General features: G+C 59.7%; 1 protein-coding gene across 5 annotated transcripts in view; it reads left to right on the top strand.

Moving 5' to 3' along the window:
• LOC144952557 (long-chain fatty acid transport protein 1-like) overlaps window positions 1-22,940 on the top strand; it is a 115,423-nt gene that overhangs the window by 68,375 nt on the left and 24,108 nt on the right. For all 5 annotated transcript variants that reach the window (XM_078883015.1, XM_078883018.1, XM_078883016.1 and 2 more), the window contains exons 8-9: window positions 16,961-17,070; window positions 18,816-19,025. In XM_078883015.1, the coding sequence (XP_078739141.1) occupies window positions 16,961-17,070; window positions 18,816-19,025 (320 nt within the window). The remainder of the gene's footprint in view (window positions 1-16,960; window positions 17,071-18,815; window positions 19,026-22,940) is intronic.

Below are 22,940 nucleotides of genomic sequence, written 5' to 3'. Positions count from 1 at the left end.
ACTCACTCACTCACTCACTCACTCACTCACTCACTCACTTACTCACTCACTCACTCACTCACCTACTCACCCACCTGCTCACCCACCCACTCACTCACTCACCTGCTCACCCACCCACTCACTCACTCACTCACCCACCTGCTCACCCACCCACTCGCTCACACCACTTGCTCACTCACCTGCTCACCCACTTGCTCACTCACCCACTCACTCACCAGCTCGCTCACTCACCCACCAGCTCACTCACCCACCTGCTCACTCACCAGCTCACTCACCCACCAGCTCACTCACCCACCTGCTCACTCACCCGCTCACCCGCCCGCTCACTCATCCACTTGCTCACTCACCCACTCACTCACCAGCTCGCTCACTCACCCACCAGCTCACTCACCCACCTGCTCACTCACCAGCTCACTCACCCACCAGCTCACTCACCCACCCGCTCACTCACCTGCTCACCCACCCACTCACCCGCCCGCTCACTCACCCATCCACTCACTCACCAGCACTCTCACCCACCAGCACGCTCACTCACCTGCCCACTCACCTGCTCACTCACTCACCTACTCACCCACCTGCTCACCCACCCACTCACTCACTCACTCACCTGCTCACCCACCCACTCACTCACTCACTCACCCACCTGCTCACCCACCCACTCGCTCACCCACTTGCCCACTCACCTGCTCACTCACTCACCTACTCACCCACCTGCTCACCCACCCACTCACTCACTCACCTGCTCACCCACCCACTCACTCACTCACTCACCCACCCACTCACTCACTCACCTGCTCACCCACCTGCCCATTCACCTGCTCACTCACTCACTCACTCATCTACTCACCCACCTGCTCACCCCACTCACTCACTCACTCACTCACTCACTCACTCACTCACTCACTCACTCACTCACTCACCTACTCACCCACCTGCTCACCCACCCACTCACTCACTCACTCACTCACCCACCTGCTCACCCACCCACTCACTCACTCACTCACTCACCCACCCACTCACTCACTCACTCACCCACTCACTCACTCACTCACCCACCCACCCACTCACTCACTCACCCACTCACTCACTCACCCACCCACCCACTCATTCACTCACTCACTCACCTACTCACTCACTCACTCACTCACTCACCTACTCACCCACCTGCTCACCCACCCACTCGCTCACCCACTCACTCACCAGCTCACTCACTCACTCACTTACCCACCATCTCACTCACCAGCTCACTCACTCACTCACTCACTCACTCACTCACTCACCCACCTACTCACCCACCTGCTCACTCACCCACCTACTCACCCACCAGCTCACTCACTCACTCGCTCACCCACTTGCTCACTCACCCGCTCACTCACCAGCTCGCTCACTCACTCACTCACCAGCTCACTCACTCACCAGCTCACTCACCCACCTGCTCACTCACCAGCTCACTCACTCACCAGCTCACCCGCCCGCTCACCCACCAGCTCGCTCCCTCACCTACTCACCCACTTGCTCACTCACCGCTCACTCACCCACTTGCTCACTCACCCACCTACTCACCCACCTGCTCACTCACTCACTCACTCACTCACTCACTCACTTACTCACTCACTCACTCACTCACCTACTCATCCACCTGCTCACCCACCCACTCACTCACTCACCTGCTCAACCACCCACTCACTCACTCACTCACTCACTCACTCACCCACCTGCTCACCCACCCACTCGCTCACCCACTTGCTCACTCACCTGCTCACCCACTTGCTCACTCACCCACTCACTCACCAGCTCGCTCACTCACCCACCAGCTCACTCACCCACCTGCTCACTCACCAGCTCACTCACCCACCAGCTCACTCACCCACCTGCTCACTCACCCGCTCACCCGCCCGCTCACTCATCCACTTGCTCACTCACCCACTCACTCACCAGCTCGCTCACTCACCCACCAGCTCACTCACCCACCTGCTCACTCACCAGCTCACTCACCCACCAGCTCACTCACCCACCCGCTCACTCACCTGCTCACCCACCCGCTCACCCGCCCGCTCACTCACCCATCCACTCACTCACCAGCACGCTCACCCACCAGCACGCTCACTCACCTGCCCACTCACCTGCTCACTCACTCACCTACTCACCCACCTGCTCACCCACCCACTCACTCACTCACTCACCTGCTCACCCACGCACTCACTCACTCACTCACCCACCTGCTCACCCACCCACTCGCTCACCCACTTGCCCACTCACCTGTTCACTCACTCACTCACTCACTCACCTACTCACCCACCTGCTCACCCACCCACTCACTCACTCACCTGCTCACCCACCCACTCACTCACTCACTCACCCACCTGCTCACCCACCCACTCGCTCACCCACTTGCCCACTCACCTGCTCATTCACTCACCTACTCACCCACCTACTCACCCACCCACTCACTCACCTACTCACCCACCCACTCACTCACTCACCCACTCACTCACCAGCTCGCTCACTCACCCACCAGCTCACTCACCCACCTGCTCACTCACCAGCTCACTCACCCACCAGCTCACTCACCCACCTGCTCACTCACCCACTCACTCACCAGCTCGCTCACTCACCCACCAGCTCACTCACCCACCTGCTCACTCACCCGCTCACCCGCCCGTTCACTCATCCACTTGCTCCCTCACCCACTCACTCACCAGCTCGCTCACTCACCCACCAGCTCACTCACCCACCTGCTCACTCACCAGCTCACTCACCCACCAGCTCACTCACCCACTCACTCACCAGCTCGCTCACTCACCCACCAGCTCACTCACCCACCTGCTCACTCACTCACCCACCATCTCACTCACCAGCTCACTCACCCACCCACTCACACACTCACTCACTCACTCACCTACTCACCCACCTGCTCACCCACCCCCTCACCCACCTGCTCACTCACTCACTCACTCACCCACCAGTTCACTCACCAGCTCACTCACCAGCTCACCAGCTCACCCACCTGTTTACCCACCTGTTCACCCACCCACTCACTCACTCACTCACCCACCATCTCACTCACCAGCTCACTCACCCACTCACCCACTCACTCACTCACTCACTCACTCACCCACCCCCTCACCCACCTGCTCACTCACTCACTCACTCACTCACTCACCCACCTGCTCACTCACCCACTCACTCACTCACTCACTCACTCACCCACTCACTCACTCACTCACCCACCCACTCACTCACCCACTCACTCACCCACCCACCCACTCACTCACTCACCCACTCACTCACCCACCCACCCACCCACTCACTCACTCACTCACCCACTCACTCACTCACCCACCCACTCACTCACCCACTCACTCACCCACCCACCCACCCACCCACTCACTCACTCACCCACTCACTCACTCACTCACTCACCCACCCACCCACTCATTCACTCACTCACTCACTCACTCACCTACTCACCCACTCACTCACTCGCTCACCTACTCACCCACCTGCTCACCCACCCACTCGCTCACCCACTCACTCACCAGCTCACTCACTCACTCACTCACCCACCATCTCACTCACCAGCTCACTCACTCACTCACTCACTCACCCACCTACTCACCCACCAGCTCACTCACTCACCAGCTCACTCACCCACCTGCTCACTCACCCGCTCACCCGCCCGCTCACTCATCCACTTGCTCACTCACCCACTCACTCACCAGCTCGCTCACTCACCCACCAGCTCACTCACCCACCTGCTCACTCACCAGCTCACTCACCCACCAGCTCACTCACCCACTCACTCACCAGCTCGCTCACTCACCCACCAGCTCACTCACCCACCTGCTCACTCACTCACCCACCATCTCACTCACCAGCTCACTCACACACCCACTCACACACTCACTCACTCACTCACCTACTCACCCACCTGCTCACCCACCCCCTCACCCACCTGCTCACTCACTCACTCACTCACTCACCCACCAGTTCACTCACCAGCTCACTCACCAGCTCACCAGCTCACCCACCTGTTTACCCACCTGTTCACCCACCCACTCACTCACTCACTCACTCACCCACCATCTCACTCACCAGCTCACTCACCCACCCACTCACTCACTCACTCACCCACCCCCTCACCCACCTGCTCACTCACTCACTCACCCACCTGCTCACTCACCCACTCACTCACTCACCCACTCACTCACTCACTCACTCACCAGCTCACTCACCCACCTGCTCACTCACCCGCTCACCCGCCCGCTCACTCATCCACTTGCTCACTCACCCACTCACTCACCAGCTCGCTCACTCACCCACCAGCTCACTCACCCACCTGCTCACTCACCAGCTCACTCACCCACCAGCTCACTCACCCACTCACTCACCAGCTAGCTCACTCACCCACCAGCTCACTCACCCACCTGCTCACTCACTCACCCACCATCTCACTCACCAGCTCACTCACACACCCACTCACACACTCACTCACTCACTCACCTACTCACCCACCTGCGCACCCACCCACTCACTCACTCACCTGCTCACCCACCCACTCACTCACTCACTCACCCACCTGCTCACCCACCCACTCGCTCACCCACTTGCCCACTCACCTGCTCATTCACTCACCTACTCACCCACCTACTCACCCACCCACTCACTCACCTACTCACCCACCCACTCACTCACTCACCCACTCACTCACCAGCTCGCTCACTCACCCACCAGCTCACTCACCCACCTGCTCACTCACCAGCTCACTCACCCACCAGCTCACTCACCCACCTGCTCACTCACCCACTCACTCACCAGCTCGCTCACTCACCCACCAGCTCACTCACCCACCTGCTCACTCACCCGCTCACCCGCCCGTTCACTCATCCACTTGCTCCCTCACCCACTCACTCACCAGCTCGCTCACTCACCCACCAGCTCACTCACCCACCTGCTCACTCACCAGCTCACTCACCCACCAGCTCACTCACCCACTCACTCACCAGCTCGCTCACTCACCCACCAGCTCACTCACCCACCTGCTCACTCACTCACCCACCATCTCACTCACCAGCTCACTCACCCACCCACTCACACACTCACTCACTCACTCACCTACTCACCCACCTGCTCACCCACCCCCTCACCCACCTGCTCACTCACTCACTCACTCACCCACCAGTTCACTCACCAGCTCACTCACCAGCTCACCAGCTCACCCACCTGTTTACCCACCTGTTCACCCACCCACTCACTCACTCACTCACCCACCATCTCACTCACCAGCTCACTCACCCACTCACCCACTCACTCACTCACTCACGCACCCCCTCACCCACCTGCTCACTCACTCACTCACTCACTCACCCACCTGCTCACTCACCCACTCACTCACTCACTCACTCACTCACCCACTCACTCACTCACTCACCCACCCACTCACTCACCCACTCACTCACCCACCCACCCACTCACTCACTCACCCACTCACTCACCCACCCACCCACTCACTCACTCACTCACCCACTCACTCACTCACTCACCCACCCACTCACTCACCCACTCACTCACCCACCCACCCACCCACTCACTCACTCACCCACTCACTCACTCACTCACCCACCCACCCACTCATTCACTCACTCACTCACTCACTCACCTACTCACCCACTCACTCACTCGCTCACCTACTCACCCACCTGCTCACCCACCCACTCGCTCACCCACTCACTCACCAGCTCACTCACTCACTCACTCACTCACTCACCCACCATCTCACTCACCAGCTCACTCACTCACTCACTCACCCACCTACTCACCCACCAGCTCACTCACTCACCAGCTCACTCACCCACCTGCTCACTCACCCGCTCACCCGCCCGCTCACTCATCCACTTGCTCACTCACCCACTCACTCACCAGCTCGCTCACTCACCCACCAGCTCACTCACCCACCTGCTCACTCACCAGCTCACTCACCCACCAGCTCACTCACCCACTCACTTACCAGCTCGCTCACTCACCCACCAGCTCACTCACCCACCTGCTCACTCACTCACCCACCATCTCACTCACCAGCTCACTCACACACCCACTCACACACTCACTCACTCACTCACCTACTCACCCACCTGCTCACCCACCCCCTCACCCACCTGCTCACTCACTCACTCACTCACTCACTCACCCACCAGTTCACTCACCAGCTCACTCACCAGCTCACCAGCTCACCCACCTGTTTACCCACCTGTTCACCCACCCACTCACTCACTCACTCACTCACCCACCATCTCACTCACCAGCTCACTCACCCACCCACTCACTCACTCACTCACCCACCCCCTCACCCACCTGCTCACTCACTCACTCACCCACCTGCTCACTCACCCACTCACTCACTCACTCACCCACTCACTCACTCACTCACTCACCAGCTCACTCACCCACCTGCTCACTCACCCGCTCACCCGCCCGCTCACTCATCCACTTGCTCACTCACCCACTCACTCACCAGCTCGCTCACTCACCCACCAGCTCACTCACCCACCTGCTCACTCACCAGCTCACTCACCCACCAGCTCACTCACCCACTCACTCACCAGCTCGCTCACTCACCCACCAGCTCACTCACCCACCTGCTCACTCACTCACCCACCATCTCACTCACCAGCTCACTCACACACCGACTCACACACTCACTCACTCACTCACCTACTCACCCACCTGCTCACCCACCCCCTCACCCACCTGCTCACTCACTCACTCACTCACCCACCAGTTCACTCACCAGCTCACTCACCAGCTCACCAGCTCACCCACCTGTTTACCCACCTGTTCACCCACCCACTCACTCACTCACTCACTAACCCACCATCTCACTCACCAGCTCACTCACCCACCCACTCACTCACTCACTCACCCACCCCCTCACCCACCTGCTCACTCACTCACTCACCCACCTGCTCACTCACCCACTCACTCACTCACCCACTCACTCACTCACTCACCCACCCACTCACTCACCCACTCACTCACCCACCCACCCACCCACCCACTCACTCACTCACCCACTCACTCACCCACCCACCCACCCACTCACTCACTCACTCACTCACTCACCCACTCACTCACTCACTCACTCACTCACCCACCCACCCACCCACTCACTCACCCACTCACTCACTCACCTACTCACCCACTCACTCACTCGCTCACCTACTCACCCACCTGCTCACCCACCCACTCGCTCACCCACTCACTCACCAGCTCACTCACTCACTCACTCACTCACTCACCCACCATCTCACTCACCAGCTCACTCCATCACTCACTCACTCACTCACTCACTCACTCACTCACTCACTCACTCACTCACTCACTCACCCACCTACTCACCCACCTGCTCACTCACCCACCTACTCACCCACCAGCTCACTCACTCACCAGCTCACTCACCCACCTGCTCACTCACCAGCTCACTCACTCACCAGCTCACCCGCCCGCTCACCCACCAGCTCGCTCCCTCACCTACTCACCCACTTGCTCACTCACCTGCTCACTCACCCACTTGCTCACTCACCCACCTACTCACCCACCTGCTCACTCACTCACTCACCTACTCACCTACCTGCTCACCCACCCACTCGCTCACCCACTTGCTCACTCACCTGCTCACCCACTTGCTCACTCACCCACTCACTCACCAGCTCGCTCACTCACCCACCAGCTCACTCACCCACCTGCTCCCTCACCAGCTCACTCACCCACCAGCTCACTCACCCACCTGCTCACTCACCCGCTCACCCGCCCGCTCACTCATCCACTTGCTCACTCACCCACTCACTCACCAGCTCGCTCACTCACCCACCAGCTCACTCACCCACCCGCCCACTCACTCACCTGCTCACCCACCCGCTCACCCGCCCGCTCACTCACCCATCCACTCACTCACAAGCACGCTCACCCACCAGCACGCTCACTCACCTGCCCACTCACCTGCTCACTCACTCACCTACTCACCCACCTGCTCACCCACCCACTCACCCACCTACTCACCCACCCACTCACTCACCTGCTCACTCACCTGCTCACCCACCAGCTCGCTCACTCACCTGCCCACTCACCTGCTCACCCACCCGCCCGCTCACCCACCCGCTCACCGACCTGCCTACTCACTCACCTCACCCACCTGCTCACCCACCCACTCACTCACTCACCTGCTCACCCACCTGCCCATTCACCTGCTCACTCACTCACTCACTCACTCATTTACTCACCCACCTGCTCACCCACCCACTCACCCACCTACTCACCCACCCACTCACTCACCTGCTCACTCACCTGCTCACCCACCAGCTCGCTCACTCACCTGCCCACTCACCTGCTCACCCACCCGCCCGCTCACCCACCCGCTCACCCACCTGCCTACTCACTCACCTCACCCACCTGCTCACCCACCCACTCACTCACTCACCTGCTCACCCACCTGCCCATTCACCTGCTCACTCACTCACTCACTCATCTACTCACCCACCTGCTCACCCACCCACTCACTCACTCACTCACCTACTCACCCACCTGCTCACCCACCCACTCACTCACTCACTCACCCACCTGCTCACCCACCCACTCACTCACTCACTCACCCACCCACCCACTCACTCACCCACTCACTCACTCACTCACTCACCCACCCACCCACTCACTCACTCACCCACTCACTCACTCACCCACCCACCCACTCATTCACTCACTCACTCACCTACTCACCCACTCACTCACTCACTCACCTACTCACCCACCTGCTCACCCACCCACTCGCTCACCCACTCACTCATCAGCTCACTCACTCACTCACTTACCCACCATCTCACTCACCAGCTCACTCACTCACTCACTCACTCACCCACCTACTCACCCACCTGCTCACTCACCCACCTACTCACCCACCAGCTCACTCACTCACTCGCTCACCCACTTGCTCACTCACCCGCTCACTCACCAGCTCGCTCACTCACTCACCAGCTCACTCACTCACCAGCTCACTCACCCACCTGCTCACTCACCAGCTCACTCACTCACCAGCTCACCCGCCCGCTCACCCACCAGCTCGCTCCCTCACCTACTCACCCACTTGCTCACTCACCGCTCACTCACCCACTTGCTCACTCACCCACCTACTCACCCACCTGCTCACTCACTCACTCACTTACTCACTCACTCACTCACTCACCTACTCACCCACCTGCTCACCCACCCACTCACTCACTCACCTGCTCACCCACTTGCTCACTCACCCACTCACTCACCAGCTCGCTCACTCACCCACCAGCTCACTCACCCACCTGCTCACTCACCAGCTCACTCACCCACCAGCTCACTCACCCACCTGCTCACTCACCCGCTCACCCGCCCGCTCACTCATCCACTTGCTCACTCACCCACTCACTCACCAGCTCGCTCACTCACCCACCAGCTCACTCACCCACCTGCTCACTCACCAGCTCACTCACCCACCAGCTCACTCACCCACCCGCTCACTCACCTGCTCACCCACCCTCTCACCCGCCCGCTCACTCACCCATCCACTCACTCACCAGCACGCTCACCCACCAGCACGCTCACTCACCTGCCCACTCACCTGCTCACTCACTCACCTACTCACCCACCTGCTCACCCACCCACTCACTCACTCACTCACTCACCTGCTCACCCACCCACTCACTCACTCACTCACCCACCTGCTCACCCACCCACTCGCTCACCCACTTGCCCACTCACTCACTCACTCACTCACCTACTCACCCACCTGCTCACCCACCCACTCACTCACTCACCTGCTCACCCACCCACTCACTCACTCACTCACTCACCCACCTGCTCACCCACCCACTCGCTCACCCACTTGCCCACTCACCTGCTCACTCACTCACCTACTCACCCACCTACTCACCCACCCACTCACCCACCTACTCACCCACCCACTCACTCACTCACCCACTCACTCACCAGCTCGCTCACTCACCCACCAGCTCACTCACCCACCTGCTCACTCACCAGCTCACTCACCCACCAGCTCACTCACCCACCTGCTCACTCACCCACTCACTCACCAGCTCGCTCACTCACCCACCAGCTCACTCACCCACCTGCTCACTCACCCGCTCACCCGCCCGCTCACTCATCCACTTGCTCACTCACCCACTCACTCACCAGCTCGCTCACTCACCCACCAGCTCACTCACCCACCTGCTCACTCACCAGCTCACTCACCCACCAGCTCACTCACCCACCCGCTCACTCACTCACCTGCTCACCCACCCGCTCACCCGCCCGCTCACTCACCCATCCACTCACTCACCAGCACGCTCACCCACCAGCACGCTCACTCACCTGCCCACTCACCTGCTCACTCACTCACCTACTCACCCACCTGCTCACCCACCCACTCACTCACTCACCTGCTCACCCACCCACTCACTCACTCACCCACCTGCTCACCCACCCACTCGCTCACCCACTTGCTCACTCACCCGCTCACTCACCAGCTCGCTCACTCACTCACCAGCTCACTCACTCACCAGCTCACTCACCCACCTGCTCACTCACCAGCTCACTCACTCACCAGCTCACCCGCCCGCTCACCCACCAGCTCGCTCCCTCACCTACTCACCCACTTGCTCACTCACCTGCTCACTCACCCACTTGCTCACTCACCCACCTACTCACCCACCTGCTCACTCACTCACTCACTCACCTACTCACCTACCTGCTCACCCACCCACTCGCTCACCCACTTGCTCACTCACCTGCTCACCCACTTGCTCACTCACCCACTCACTCACCAGCTCGCTCACTCACCCACCAGCTCACTCACCCACCTGCTCACTCACCAGCTCACTCACCCACCAGCTCACTCACCCACCCGCTCACTCACCTGCTCACCCACCCGCTCACCCGCCCGCTCACTCACCCATCCACTCACTCACCAGCACGCTCACCCACCAGCACGCTCACTCACCTGCCCACTCACCTGCTCACTCACTCACCTACTCACCCACCTGCTCACCCACCCACTCACTCACTCACTCACCTGCTCACCCACCCACTCACTCACTCACTCACCCACCTGCTCACCCACCCACTCGCTCACCCACTTGCCCACTCACTCACTCACTCACTCACCTACTCACCCACCTGCTCACCCACCCACTCACTCACTCACCTGCTCACCCACCCACTCACTCACTCACTCACTCACTCACTCACTCACTCACTCACTCACTCACTCACTCACCCACCTGCTCACCCACCCACTCGCTCACCCACTTGCCCACTCACCTGCTCACTCACTCACCTACTCACCCACCTACTCACCCACCCACTCACCCTCCTACTCACCCACCCACTCACTCACTCACCCACTCACTCACCAGCTCGCTCACTCACCCACCAGCTCACTCACCCACCTGCTCACTCACCAGCTCACTCACCCACCAGCTCACTCACCCACCTGCTCACTCACCCACTCACTCACCAGCTCGCTCACTCACCCACCAGCTCACTCATCCACCTGCTCACTCACCCGCTCACCCGCCCGCTCACTCATCCACTTGCTCACTCACCCACTCACTCACCAGCTCGCTCACTCACCCGCCCGCTCACTCACCCATCCACTCACTCACCAGCACGCTCACCCACCAGCACGCTCACTCACCTGCCCACTCACCTGCTCACTCACTCACCTACTCACCCACCTGCTCACCCACCCACTCACTCACTCACCTGCTCACCCACCCACTCACTCACTCACTCACCCACCTGCTCACCCACCCACTCGCTCACCCACTTGCTCACTCACCCGCTCACTCACCAGCTCGCTCACTCACTCACCAGCTCACTCACTCACCAGCTCACTCACCCACCTGCTCACTCACCAGCTCACTCACCAGCTCACCCGCCCGCTCACCCACCAGCTCGCTCCCTCACCTACTCACCCACTTGCTCACTCACCTGCTCACTCACCCACTTGCTCACTCACCCACCTACTCACCCACCTGCTCACTCACTCACTCACTTACTCACTCACTCACTCACTCACTCACTCACCTACTCACCCACCTGCTAACCCACCCACTCACTCACTCACCTGCTCACCCACCCACTCACTCACTCACTCACCCACCTGCTCACCCACCCACTCGCTCACCCACTTGCTCACGCACCTGCTCACCCACTTGCTCACTCACCCACTCACTCACCAGCTCGCTCACTCACCCACCGGCTCACTCACCCACCTGCTCACTCACCAGCTCACTCACCCACCAGCTCACTCACCCACCTGCTCACTCACCCGCTCACCCGCCCGCTCACTCATCCACTTGCTCACTCACCCACTCACTCACCAGCTCGCTCACTCACCCACCAGCTCACTCACCCACCTGCTCACTCACCAGCTCACTCACCCACCAGCTCACTCACCCACCCGCTCACTCACTCACCTGCTCACCCACCCGCTCACCCGCCCGCTCACTCACCCATCCACTCACTCACCAGCACGCTCACCCACCAGCACGCTCACTCACCTGCCCACTCACCTGCTCACTCACTCACCTACTCACCCACCTGCTCACCCACCCACTCACTCACTCACCTGCTCACCCACCCACCCACTCACTCACTCACTCACCCACCTGCTCACCCACCCACTCGCTCACCCACTTGCCCACTCACCTGCTCACTCACTCACCTACTCACCCACCTACTCACCCACCCACTCACCCACCTACTCACCCACCCACTCACTCACCTGCTCACTCACCTGCTCACCCACCAGCTCGCTCACTCACCTGCCCACTCACCTGCTCACCCACCCGCCCGCTCACCCACCCGCTCACCCACCTGCCTACTCACTCACCTCACCCACCTGCTCACCCACCCACTCACTCACCTGCTCACCCACCTGCCCATTCACCTGCTCACTCACTCACTCACTCACTCACTCACTCACTCACTCACCTACTCACCCACATGCTCACCCACCCACTCACTCACTCACTCACTCACTCACCCACCTGCTCACCCACCCACTCGCTCACCCACTTGCCCACTCACCTGCTCACTCACTCACCTACTCACCCACCTACTCACCCACCCACTCACCCTCCTACTCACCCACCCACTCACTCACTCACCCACTCACTCACCAGCTCGCTCACTCACCCACCAGCTCACTCACCCACCTGCTCACTCACCAGCTCACTCACCCACCAGCTCACTCACCCACCTGCTCACTCACCCACTCACTCACCAGCTCGCTCACTCACCCACCAGCTCACTCATCCACCTGCTCACTCACCCGCTCACCCGCCCGCTCACTCATCCACTTGCTCACTCACCCACTCACTCACCAGCTCGCTCACTCACCCGCCCGCTCACTCACCCATCCACTCACTCACCAGCACGCTCACCCACCAGCACGCTCACTCACCTGCCCACTCACCTGCTCACTCACTCACCTACTCACCCACCTGCTCACCCACCCACTCACTCACTCACCTGCTCACCCACCCACTCACTCACTCACTCACCCACCTGCTCACCCACCCACTCGCTCACCCACTTGCTCACTCACCCGCTCACTCACCAGCTCGCTCACTCACTCACCAGCTCACTCACTCACCAGCTCACTCACCCACCTGCTCACTCACCAGCTCACTCACCAGCTCACCCGCCCGCTCACCCACCAGCTCGCTCCCTCACCTACTCACCCACTTGCTCACTCACCTGCTCACTCACCCACTTGCTCACTCACCCACCTACTCACCCACCTGCTCACTCACTCACTCACTTACTCACTCACTCACTCACTCACTCACTCACCTACTCACCCACCTGCTAACCCACCCACTCACTCACTCACCTGCTCACCCACCCACTCACTCACTCACTCACCCACCTGCTCACCCACCCACTCGCTCACCCACTTGCTCACGCACCTGCTCACCCACTTGCTCACTCACCCACTCACTCACCAGCTCGCTCACTCACCCACCGGCTCACTCACCCACCTGCTCACTCACCAGCTCACTCACCCACCAGCTCACTCACCCACCTGCTCACTCACCCGCTCACCCGCCCGCTCACTCATCCACTTGCTCACTCACCCACTCACTCACCAGCTCGCTCACTCACCCACCAGCTCACTCACCCACCTGCTCACTCACCAGCTCACTCACCCACCAGCTCACTCACCCACCCGCTCACTCACTCACCTGCTCACCCACCCGCTCACCCGCCCGCTCACTCACCCATCCACTCACTCACCAGCACGCTCACCCACCAGCACGCTCACTCACCTGCCCACTCACCTGCTCACTCACTCACCTACTCACCCACCTGCTCACCCACCCACTCACTCACTCACCTGCTCACCCACCCACCCACTCACTCACTCACTCACCCACCTGCTCACCCACCCACTCGCTCACCCACTTGCCCACTCACCTGCTCACTCACTCACCTACTCACCCACCTACTCACCCACCCACTCACCCACCTACTCACCCACCCACTCACTCACCTGCTCACTCACCTGCTCACCCACCAGCTCGCTCACTCACCTGCCCACTCACCTGCTCACCCACCCGCCCGCTCACCCACCCGCTCACCCACCTGCCTACTCACTCACCTCACCCACCTGCTCACCCACCCACTCACTCACCTGCTCACCCACCTGCCCATTCACCTGCTCACTCACTCACTCACTCACTCACTCACTCACTCACTCACCTACTCACCCACATGCTCACCCACCCACTCACTCACTCACTCACCTACTCACCCACCTGCTCACCCACCCACTCACTCACTCACTCATTCACTCACTCACTCACTCACCCACCTGCTCACCCACCCACTCGCTCACCCACTTGCCCACTCACCTGCTCACTCACTCACCTACTCACCCACCTACTCACCCACCCACTCACCCACCTACTCACCCACCCACTCACTCACCTGCTCACTCACCTGCTCACCCACCAGCTCGCTCACTCACCTGCCCACTCACCTGCTCACCCACCCGCCCGCTCACCCACCCGCTCACCCACCTGCCTACTCACTCACCTCACCCACCTGCTCACCCACCCACTCACTCACTCACCTGCTCACCCACCTGCCCATTCACCTGCTCACTCACTCACTCACTCACTCACTCACTCACTCACTCACTCACCTACTCACCCACCTGCTCACCCACCCACTCACTCACTCACTCACTCACTCACCTACTCACCCACCTGCTCACCCACCCACTCACTCACTCACTCACCTGCTCACTCACCCACCAGTTCACTCACCAGCTCACTCACCAGCTCACCAGCTCACCCACCTGCTTACCCACCTGTTCACCCACTCTCTCACTCACTCACTCACTCACCTACTCACCCACCTGCTCACTCACTCACCTACTCACCCACCTACTCACCCACCTGCTCACTCACTCACTCACTCACTCACCTACTCACCCACCTGCTCACCCACCCACTCACTCACTCACCTGCTCACCCACCCACTCACTCACTCACTCACTCACCCACCTACTCACCCACCTGCTCACCCACCCACTCGCTCACCCACTTGCTCACTCACCTGCTCACCCACTTGCTCACTCACCCACTCACTCACCAGCTCGCTCACTCACCCACCAGCTCACTCACCCACCTGCTCACTCACCAGCTCACTCACCCGCCCGCTCACTCACCCACTTGCTCACTCACCCACTCACTCACCAGCTCGCTCACTCACCCACCAGCTCACTCACCCACCCGCTCACTCACTCACCTGCTCACCCACCCGCTCACCCGCCCGCTCACTCACCCATCCACTCACTCACCAGCACGCTCACCCACCAGCACACTCACTCACCTGCCCACTCACCTGCTCACTCACTCACCTACTCACCCACCTACTCACCCACCCACTCACCCACCTACTCACCCACCCACTCACTCACCTGCTCACTCACCTGCTCACCCACCAGCTCGCCCACTCACCTGCTCACCCACCTGCCTGCTCACCCACCCGCTCACCCACCTGCCTACTCACTCACCTACTCACCCACCTGCTCACCCACCCACTCACTCACTCACCTGCTCACCCACCTGCCCATTCACCTGCTCACTCACTCACTCACTCACTCACCTACTCACCCACCTGCTCACCCACCCACTCACTCACTCACTCACCTACTCACCCACCTGCTCACCCACCCACTCACTCACTCACTCACCTACTCACCCACCTGCTCACCCACCCACTCACTCACTCACCTACTCACCCACCTGCTCACCCACCCACTCACTCACTCACTCACTCACCTACTCACCCACCTGCTCACCCACCCACTCACTCACTCACTCACTCACCTACTCACCCACCTGCTCACCCACCCACTCACTCACTCACTCACTTACTCACTCACTCACTCACCCACTCACTCACTCACCTGCTCACTCACCTGCTCACTCACTCGCCCGCTCACCCACCCACCCACTCACTCACTCACCTGCTCACTCACCTGTTCACTCACCCGCCCGCTCACTCACCCGCTCACCCGCCCACTCACTCGCTTGCTTACTCACTCGCTTGCTTATTCATCCGCTCATTCGCTCACCCGTTCGCTCACCTGCCCACTCACCCGCACTCTCACCCACCCGCCCACCCACCAACTCACATCACCACTAGGGAGACAAAGGCGGCTGGGGTGGTGCCGGCCTTCATCGGCGCCACTGCCCGCCAACAGCACTTGCCCCCAACAGTATGTGCGGGCTACGCGGGAGACCTTTGTCTTTGTGTGAGTGACCGTGTCCAACCTGCATAGGTGGTGCTGCTGCTACACGCCAACAGCACTTGCCCCGACACTCTGCTGAGGCTACGCGGGGCACCTTTGTCTTTGCAGGCAACATTGTGGGGGTGGGGCAGTGCCTGCTACACGGACTCACCGTCGTCATCCGCAAGAAGTTCTCAGCCTCGAGATTCTGGGACGACTGTGTCAAGTTCAACTGCACGGTGAGCACCACCACCACAACCTTCACCACCACCACCACCACCGCCACCACCTCCACCACCACCACCATCACCACCTCAACCATCACCACCACCACAACCACCACCACCACCACCACAACCACCACCACCGCCACCACCACCACCATCACCACCACCATCACCACCACAATCACCACAACCACCACCGCCACCACCACCGCCACCACCACCACCACCATCACCACCACTACCACTACCACTGCCACAACCACCACCACTGCCACCACCACCATCACCACCACCGCCACAACCACCACTGCCACCACCACCATCACCACTGCCACCACCACCACCACCACCATCACCACCTCCACAACAGCCACCACCGCCACAACCGCCAGCTCCACCACCATTACCACCACCACGACCACCACCACAACCACCACCACCGCCACAACCGCCACAACCACAACTACCACCACCACCTCCACCATCACCACCACCACCACCAACAACCGCCACCACCTGCACCACCATCACCACCTCAACCACCAACTCAACCACCATCACCACAACTGCCCCCATCACCACAACTGCCCCCATGTCTACCACCACTTTCCACCGCCACCATCGCCACCATGTGAGTCTCCATGTGAGTGTGTACGTGTGTGTGCCAGTGTGTGCGTGTGTCTTTGCGTGCTTGTACGTGTGTGTGTGTGTCTCCGCGTGTGTACCGAGTGGAACATCTTCGCAGGTTAGAAACATTTAGGCTGGCCTGCCTGCGATCCATCCTGGGTTTAACCAGCAGGCTGGATTGTGTGAGGAGCTCACAAATCCTTGAAAGATCTGGACAAAGTCCCATCGGTGAGCTCCTCCGGCAGGCAAGGCTGCGTTGGCTGGGTCATGTAGCCCGCATGCCCAGCCACCGCATGCCTACACAGCTTTTGTTCGGCCGGATCGAGGGGGCTAAACGGGCGCGGCACGGGCTAGAGAAGAGATGGAGTGATGTGGTACAGGAGGACGTGGAGCTGAGTGGACTTGCCGATGACCGGTACCAGCGGTGTCAAGATCGGCCTCAGTGGAGGAGGCTCGTGAAGGACGCTACTGGGCAGTTGGAGGCAGTCGCCCTCCAACAACAACGGAGGGCGGAGGAGCGATGCTCACAACAACGAGCAGAGCGCCGGGTGGCTAAAGCACAGCAAGTTGGCACAGTAGGGGGCACAGGTGGTGCATCAGCCAGTCATCTCGGTCAGTCGACCCGTGGCATCTGCTGGGTCTGCCCCGTGACCTAATGCCAGCGGGCGTTCGACACTTCACCTGGCCTCAAGGTGCACATGGCCTGGCGCAAGCATCGTGGTGACGTCACCGCCACTTAGTGGCGAATGGCGGTTGTTGTTGTTGGTGTGTGAGTGTGTGTATGTGTGTGTGTGAGTGAGTGAGTGTGTGAGTAAGTGTGAGTGAGTGAGTGTGTGTGAGTGAGTGTGTGAGTGAGTGTGTGTGAGTGTGTGTGAGTGAGTGAGTTGGCACAGTAGGGGGCACAGGTGGTGCATCAGCCAGTCATCTCGGTCATTTCAGTCAGTCGACCCGTGGCACCTGCTGGGTCTGCCCCGTGACCTCCTGCCAGTGGGCGTTCGACACTTCACGTGGCCTCGACGTGCACCCAGCCTGGCACAAGCGTCGTGGTGACGTCACCGCCGCTTGGTGGCGAATGGCGGTTGTTGTTGTCGTTGTTGTTGATGCGTGTCTCCGTGCGTGCGTCCCCACAGATCGTGCAGTACATTGGCGAGACGTGCCGCTACTTGCTGAACCAGCCGGAGAGCGGAGCGGAGCGCCGTCACGCGGTCCGGCTGGCGCTGGGCAACGGCCTGCGGGCGCCGGTGTGGAGGGAGTTCACGAGACGGTTCCGCGTGCCGCAGATCGGGGAGTTCTACGGCGCCACCGAGTGCAACTGCAGCATCGGCAACTTCGACAACACGGCACGCGCACACGCACACACGCACACGTGCACACACACACACACACACTCGCACACACACACTCACACTCACTCACTCACACTCACACACTCACTCACACACTCACACACACACTCACACTCACTCACTCACACTCACTCATACTCACACACACACGCTCATACACGCACGCGCACACACACACACTCACACGCACACTGACACACACTCACACACGCACACACACACACTCACACACGCGCACACGCACACGCACTCACACACACTCACACACACACACACGCACACACACACACTCACGCGCACACACACACACACTCACACGCACACACTCACACACACACACACGCGCACGCGCACACACACACACTCACACGCACACTCACACGCACGCACACACGCGCACACACTCACACTCACACACTCACGCACGCACTCACACACACACTCACACACACACTCACACACTCACACACTCACACACACTCACACACACACACACTCACACACTCACTCACTCACTCACACACTCACACACACACTCACTCACTCACACACTCACACAACAACAACAACAACAACCGCCATTCGCCACTAAGTGGCGGTGACGTCACCACGACGCTTGTGCCAGGCCATGTGCACCCTGAGGCCACGTGAAGTGTCGAACGCCCGCTGGCAGGAGGTCACGGGGCAGACCCAGGTGCCACGGGTCGACTGACCGAGATGACCGAGATGACTGGCTGATGCACCACCTGTGCCCCCTACTGTGCCAACTTGCTGTGCTTTAGCCACCCGGCGCTCCGCTCGTTGTTGTGAGCGTCGCTCCTCTGCCCTCCGTTGTTGTTGGAGGGCGACTGCCTCCAACTGCCCAGTAGCGTCCTTCACGAGCCTCCTCCACTGAGGCCGATCTTGACACCGCTGGTACCAGTCATCGGCAAGTCCACTCACCTCCACGTCCTCCTGTACCACATCACTCCATCTCTTCTCTAGCCCGTGCCGCGCCCGTTTAGCCCCCTCGATCCGGCCGAACAAAAGCTGTTTAGGCATGCGGTGGCTGGGCATGCGGGCTACATGACCCAGCCAACGCAGCCTTGCCTGCCGGAGGAGCTCACTGATGGGACTTTGCCCAGATCTTTCAAGGACTTGTGAGCTCCTCACACAATCCAGCCGGGTTAAACCCAGGATGGATCGTAGGCAGGCCAGCCTAAATGTTTCCAACCGGCGAAGATGCTCCACTAGGGGGGTCCACGTTTCGCAAGCGTAGAGAAGGGAGGGAATGACCGTGGCCGAGAAGACCTGAAGCTTCGTGCGGAGCGACAGACCAGGTAGCTTCCACACAGCGTTACGCAACCGATGAAAAGATATTGCCGCTCTACTGATTCGGAGTGAGACCTCTGCTGATAAACTGGAGCCGGTCATAAGCACACTGCCCAGGTATGGGAAACTCTCCACTCTCTCCACAACTGCCCCATCACCGATTGGGAGTTGTGGGGGTGGAGTGCCCGATGGTACAAAATACCCAGGCAGGTGCTTAGTTTTGATGGGGCTGATGGTAAGGCCCCACCTCTTAGTGGCACGCTCCAGTCTCAGCAGCAGCGTCTCCAACTCCTCTTCTGAATGAGCAGCTATTACCACATCATCGGCATACATAACGTGGTTGACCAATAGGGAGCCATCCCTTGATCGCACCCGGGCGTCGATCAGCCTCCCATTATATCTGTACCAAATGGTAATTCCCCCGGTACAGCTATTGAAGGCTTCACGAACTACGCAGTCGAAATAGATGTTAAATAATGTGAGAGCCAGAGGACATCCCTGTCGCACCCCAAGGTGTACAGGGAAAGGCTCCGACTCCCGGCCACGTAGTTTTACCCGGGCCCGCTCACCATCATGAAGGTCCTTAATGATCGTGAGCAGAGGGTCAGGGACTCCGAAAGCACGAAGAACAACCCAGAGCCCAGTCCTACTGATGGTATCATAGGCCTTGACCAGGTCAATAAAGCAGAGATGTAGGTCTTTTTGGAATTCCCTACACCTCTGCTGTAGCAGACGGACAGAAAATATGGCATCTGTGCAGGACCGCCCTTTCCTGAAACCGCATTGGGGCTCCGCAAGCCTCTCCTCAGCGTGCCTAGCAAGGCGATGTTGAATAATCCTTGCCAGGACCTTACCCGGCACACTGAGGAGGGAGATGCCCCTGTAGTTGTTACAGTCGGTACGGTCCCCCTTCTTAAAGAGGGGGACCACCAGGGCATCCTTCCAGTCCTGCGGAACCCGTCCAGTAGTCCAGACTGTTGTTATGATGTCATATAGGGCAGTCTGTGCACAAACGCCACCCTCCCTCAGCATTTCGCTTGGGAGATCATCTCTGCCCGGTGCCTTCCCTGGTCTCAGACTCCGGATCGCCCTCAGTACTTCCTCAACAGCTGGTACCTCAGCCAGCCACTCACAGGTGGTGACCTCTTCCAATATTTGAAGCACCGCAGCCTCAGCAGGGTTATCCCCACTTTGTGCCATGATGTTTTCCTGGCTGAGAGATTTTCCCTCCCCCAGGACCTCACAGAAATGCTCAGCAAATCTGCAAACCTGTTCCTGGGGGTCGGAGATTGGATCACCGTTTTTTCCTCTAATGATGGTAATAGGTGTGGCGCTGCAGGTTACTTTTTTGATGGAGTTAAATAGGGATTTGTGATCGCGGGCCACTGAGGCAGACTCTATCTCCTCAGCAACCCGCGACCACCACCCATCCTTACAGCGCCTCACGGCTCTCCGAACCTCCGAGCGAAGGCTGCGGTAAACCTCCTCATTCTCTGACGTGGGATGCTGTAGGCGATGAGAGTGGGCCTGTCGCTTTTTCTCAATTAACCTGAACACCTCCTCCGTCAGCCAGGGTTTCTGGGGAGGTCTGGACCGCGTACCCAAAGCAGCCATTGCAGCTGCATGAGTCACAGTCTTAAACCTCGCCCATTTACCCTCGACATCAGGTGGAGTGGGGGACGATGCCAACCCCAGCTGCAAGCAATGATGAAATTCTCGCTTGCAACTTTCATCAGCTAGCTGAGACCAGGCCACTTTTGGTTGGAATGGGGTCCTGGGTGTACACCCACCACCGGAGTGGAAGAATGGCAGGCGCATCTTACAGATGACTAGTCGATGGTCAGAAGTCAGATCAGCTCCACGGTAGGTCCTGGTGTCAAGGACATGGGCTCGCATCCGCTGGTCCGTCACTATGTAGTCCAGCAGATGTTCTTGCTTGGACCCGGCATGTATCCATGATGTTGTGTGGATGCGCCGATGCCGGAAGAGCGTGTTGGTAATTACAAGCCCATGGGCTGCACAAAAATCTAGCAGCCTCCTACCGTTATTATTGAGCTGATCTGGCCCATGCCTTCCAATCACTCCAGACCAGGTGCCAGCATCATGACCAACTCGGGCATTGAAGTCACCCAACAAGATGACTCTGTCCCGAGTGGCCACTTTAGCCAGCACCTGTGACAGGAGGTCATAGAAAGCGTCTGACTCATCGGCTTTGCCTGCATCCCTCCACGGATGTTCGTCTTCGGTGGGGGCATAAGTAACCACGACCACCACTCCTCGCCTCTGGTTGATGGGAAGGCGAGCCCAAAGTATCCTGGGGCTTACAGCTTCCCACACCTCACCGCCACGCTCCCACGCCCCCTTCATTCTTTTGTTCAGAAGAAGAGCCACACCCTGTTGTTTGGCAGTCTCCTGCCCCGAGTAGAGGACTGTCCACCCCTCATGGTGGCAGGAGCCAGAACCGGTCCACCGGACCTCCTGAATGCCACAGAGATCCAGGCGGTACCGGTCCAGCTCCCGACAGAGGAGTGGCAGCCTCTCCTCCGCAGTGAGCGTTCGAACATTCCACGTGGCCATCCGCAATGGTTTTTCGTTGTT

This window comes from Lampetra fluviatilis, chromosome 68, assembly GCF_964198595.1.
Source record: "Lampetra fluviatilis chromosome 68, kcLamFluv1.1, whole genome shotgun sequence".
Taxonomy (NCBI): Eukaryota; Metazoa; Chordata; class Hyperoartia; order Petromyzontiformes; family Petromyzontidae; genus Lampetra; species Lampetra fluviatilis.
The sequence above is the reverse complement of the archived record's forward strand: the minus strand, read 5'-3'. Positions and strand labels throughout refer to the sequence as shown.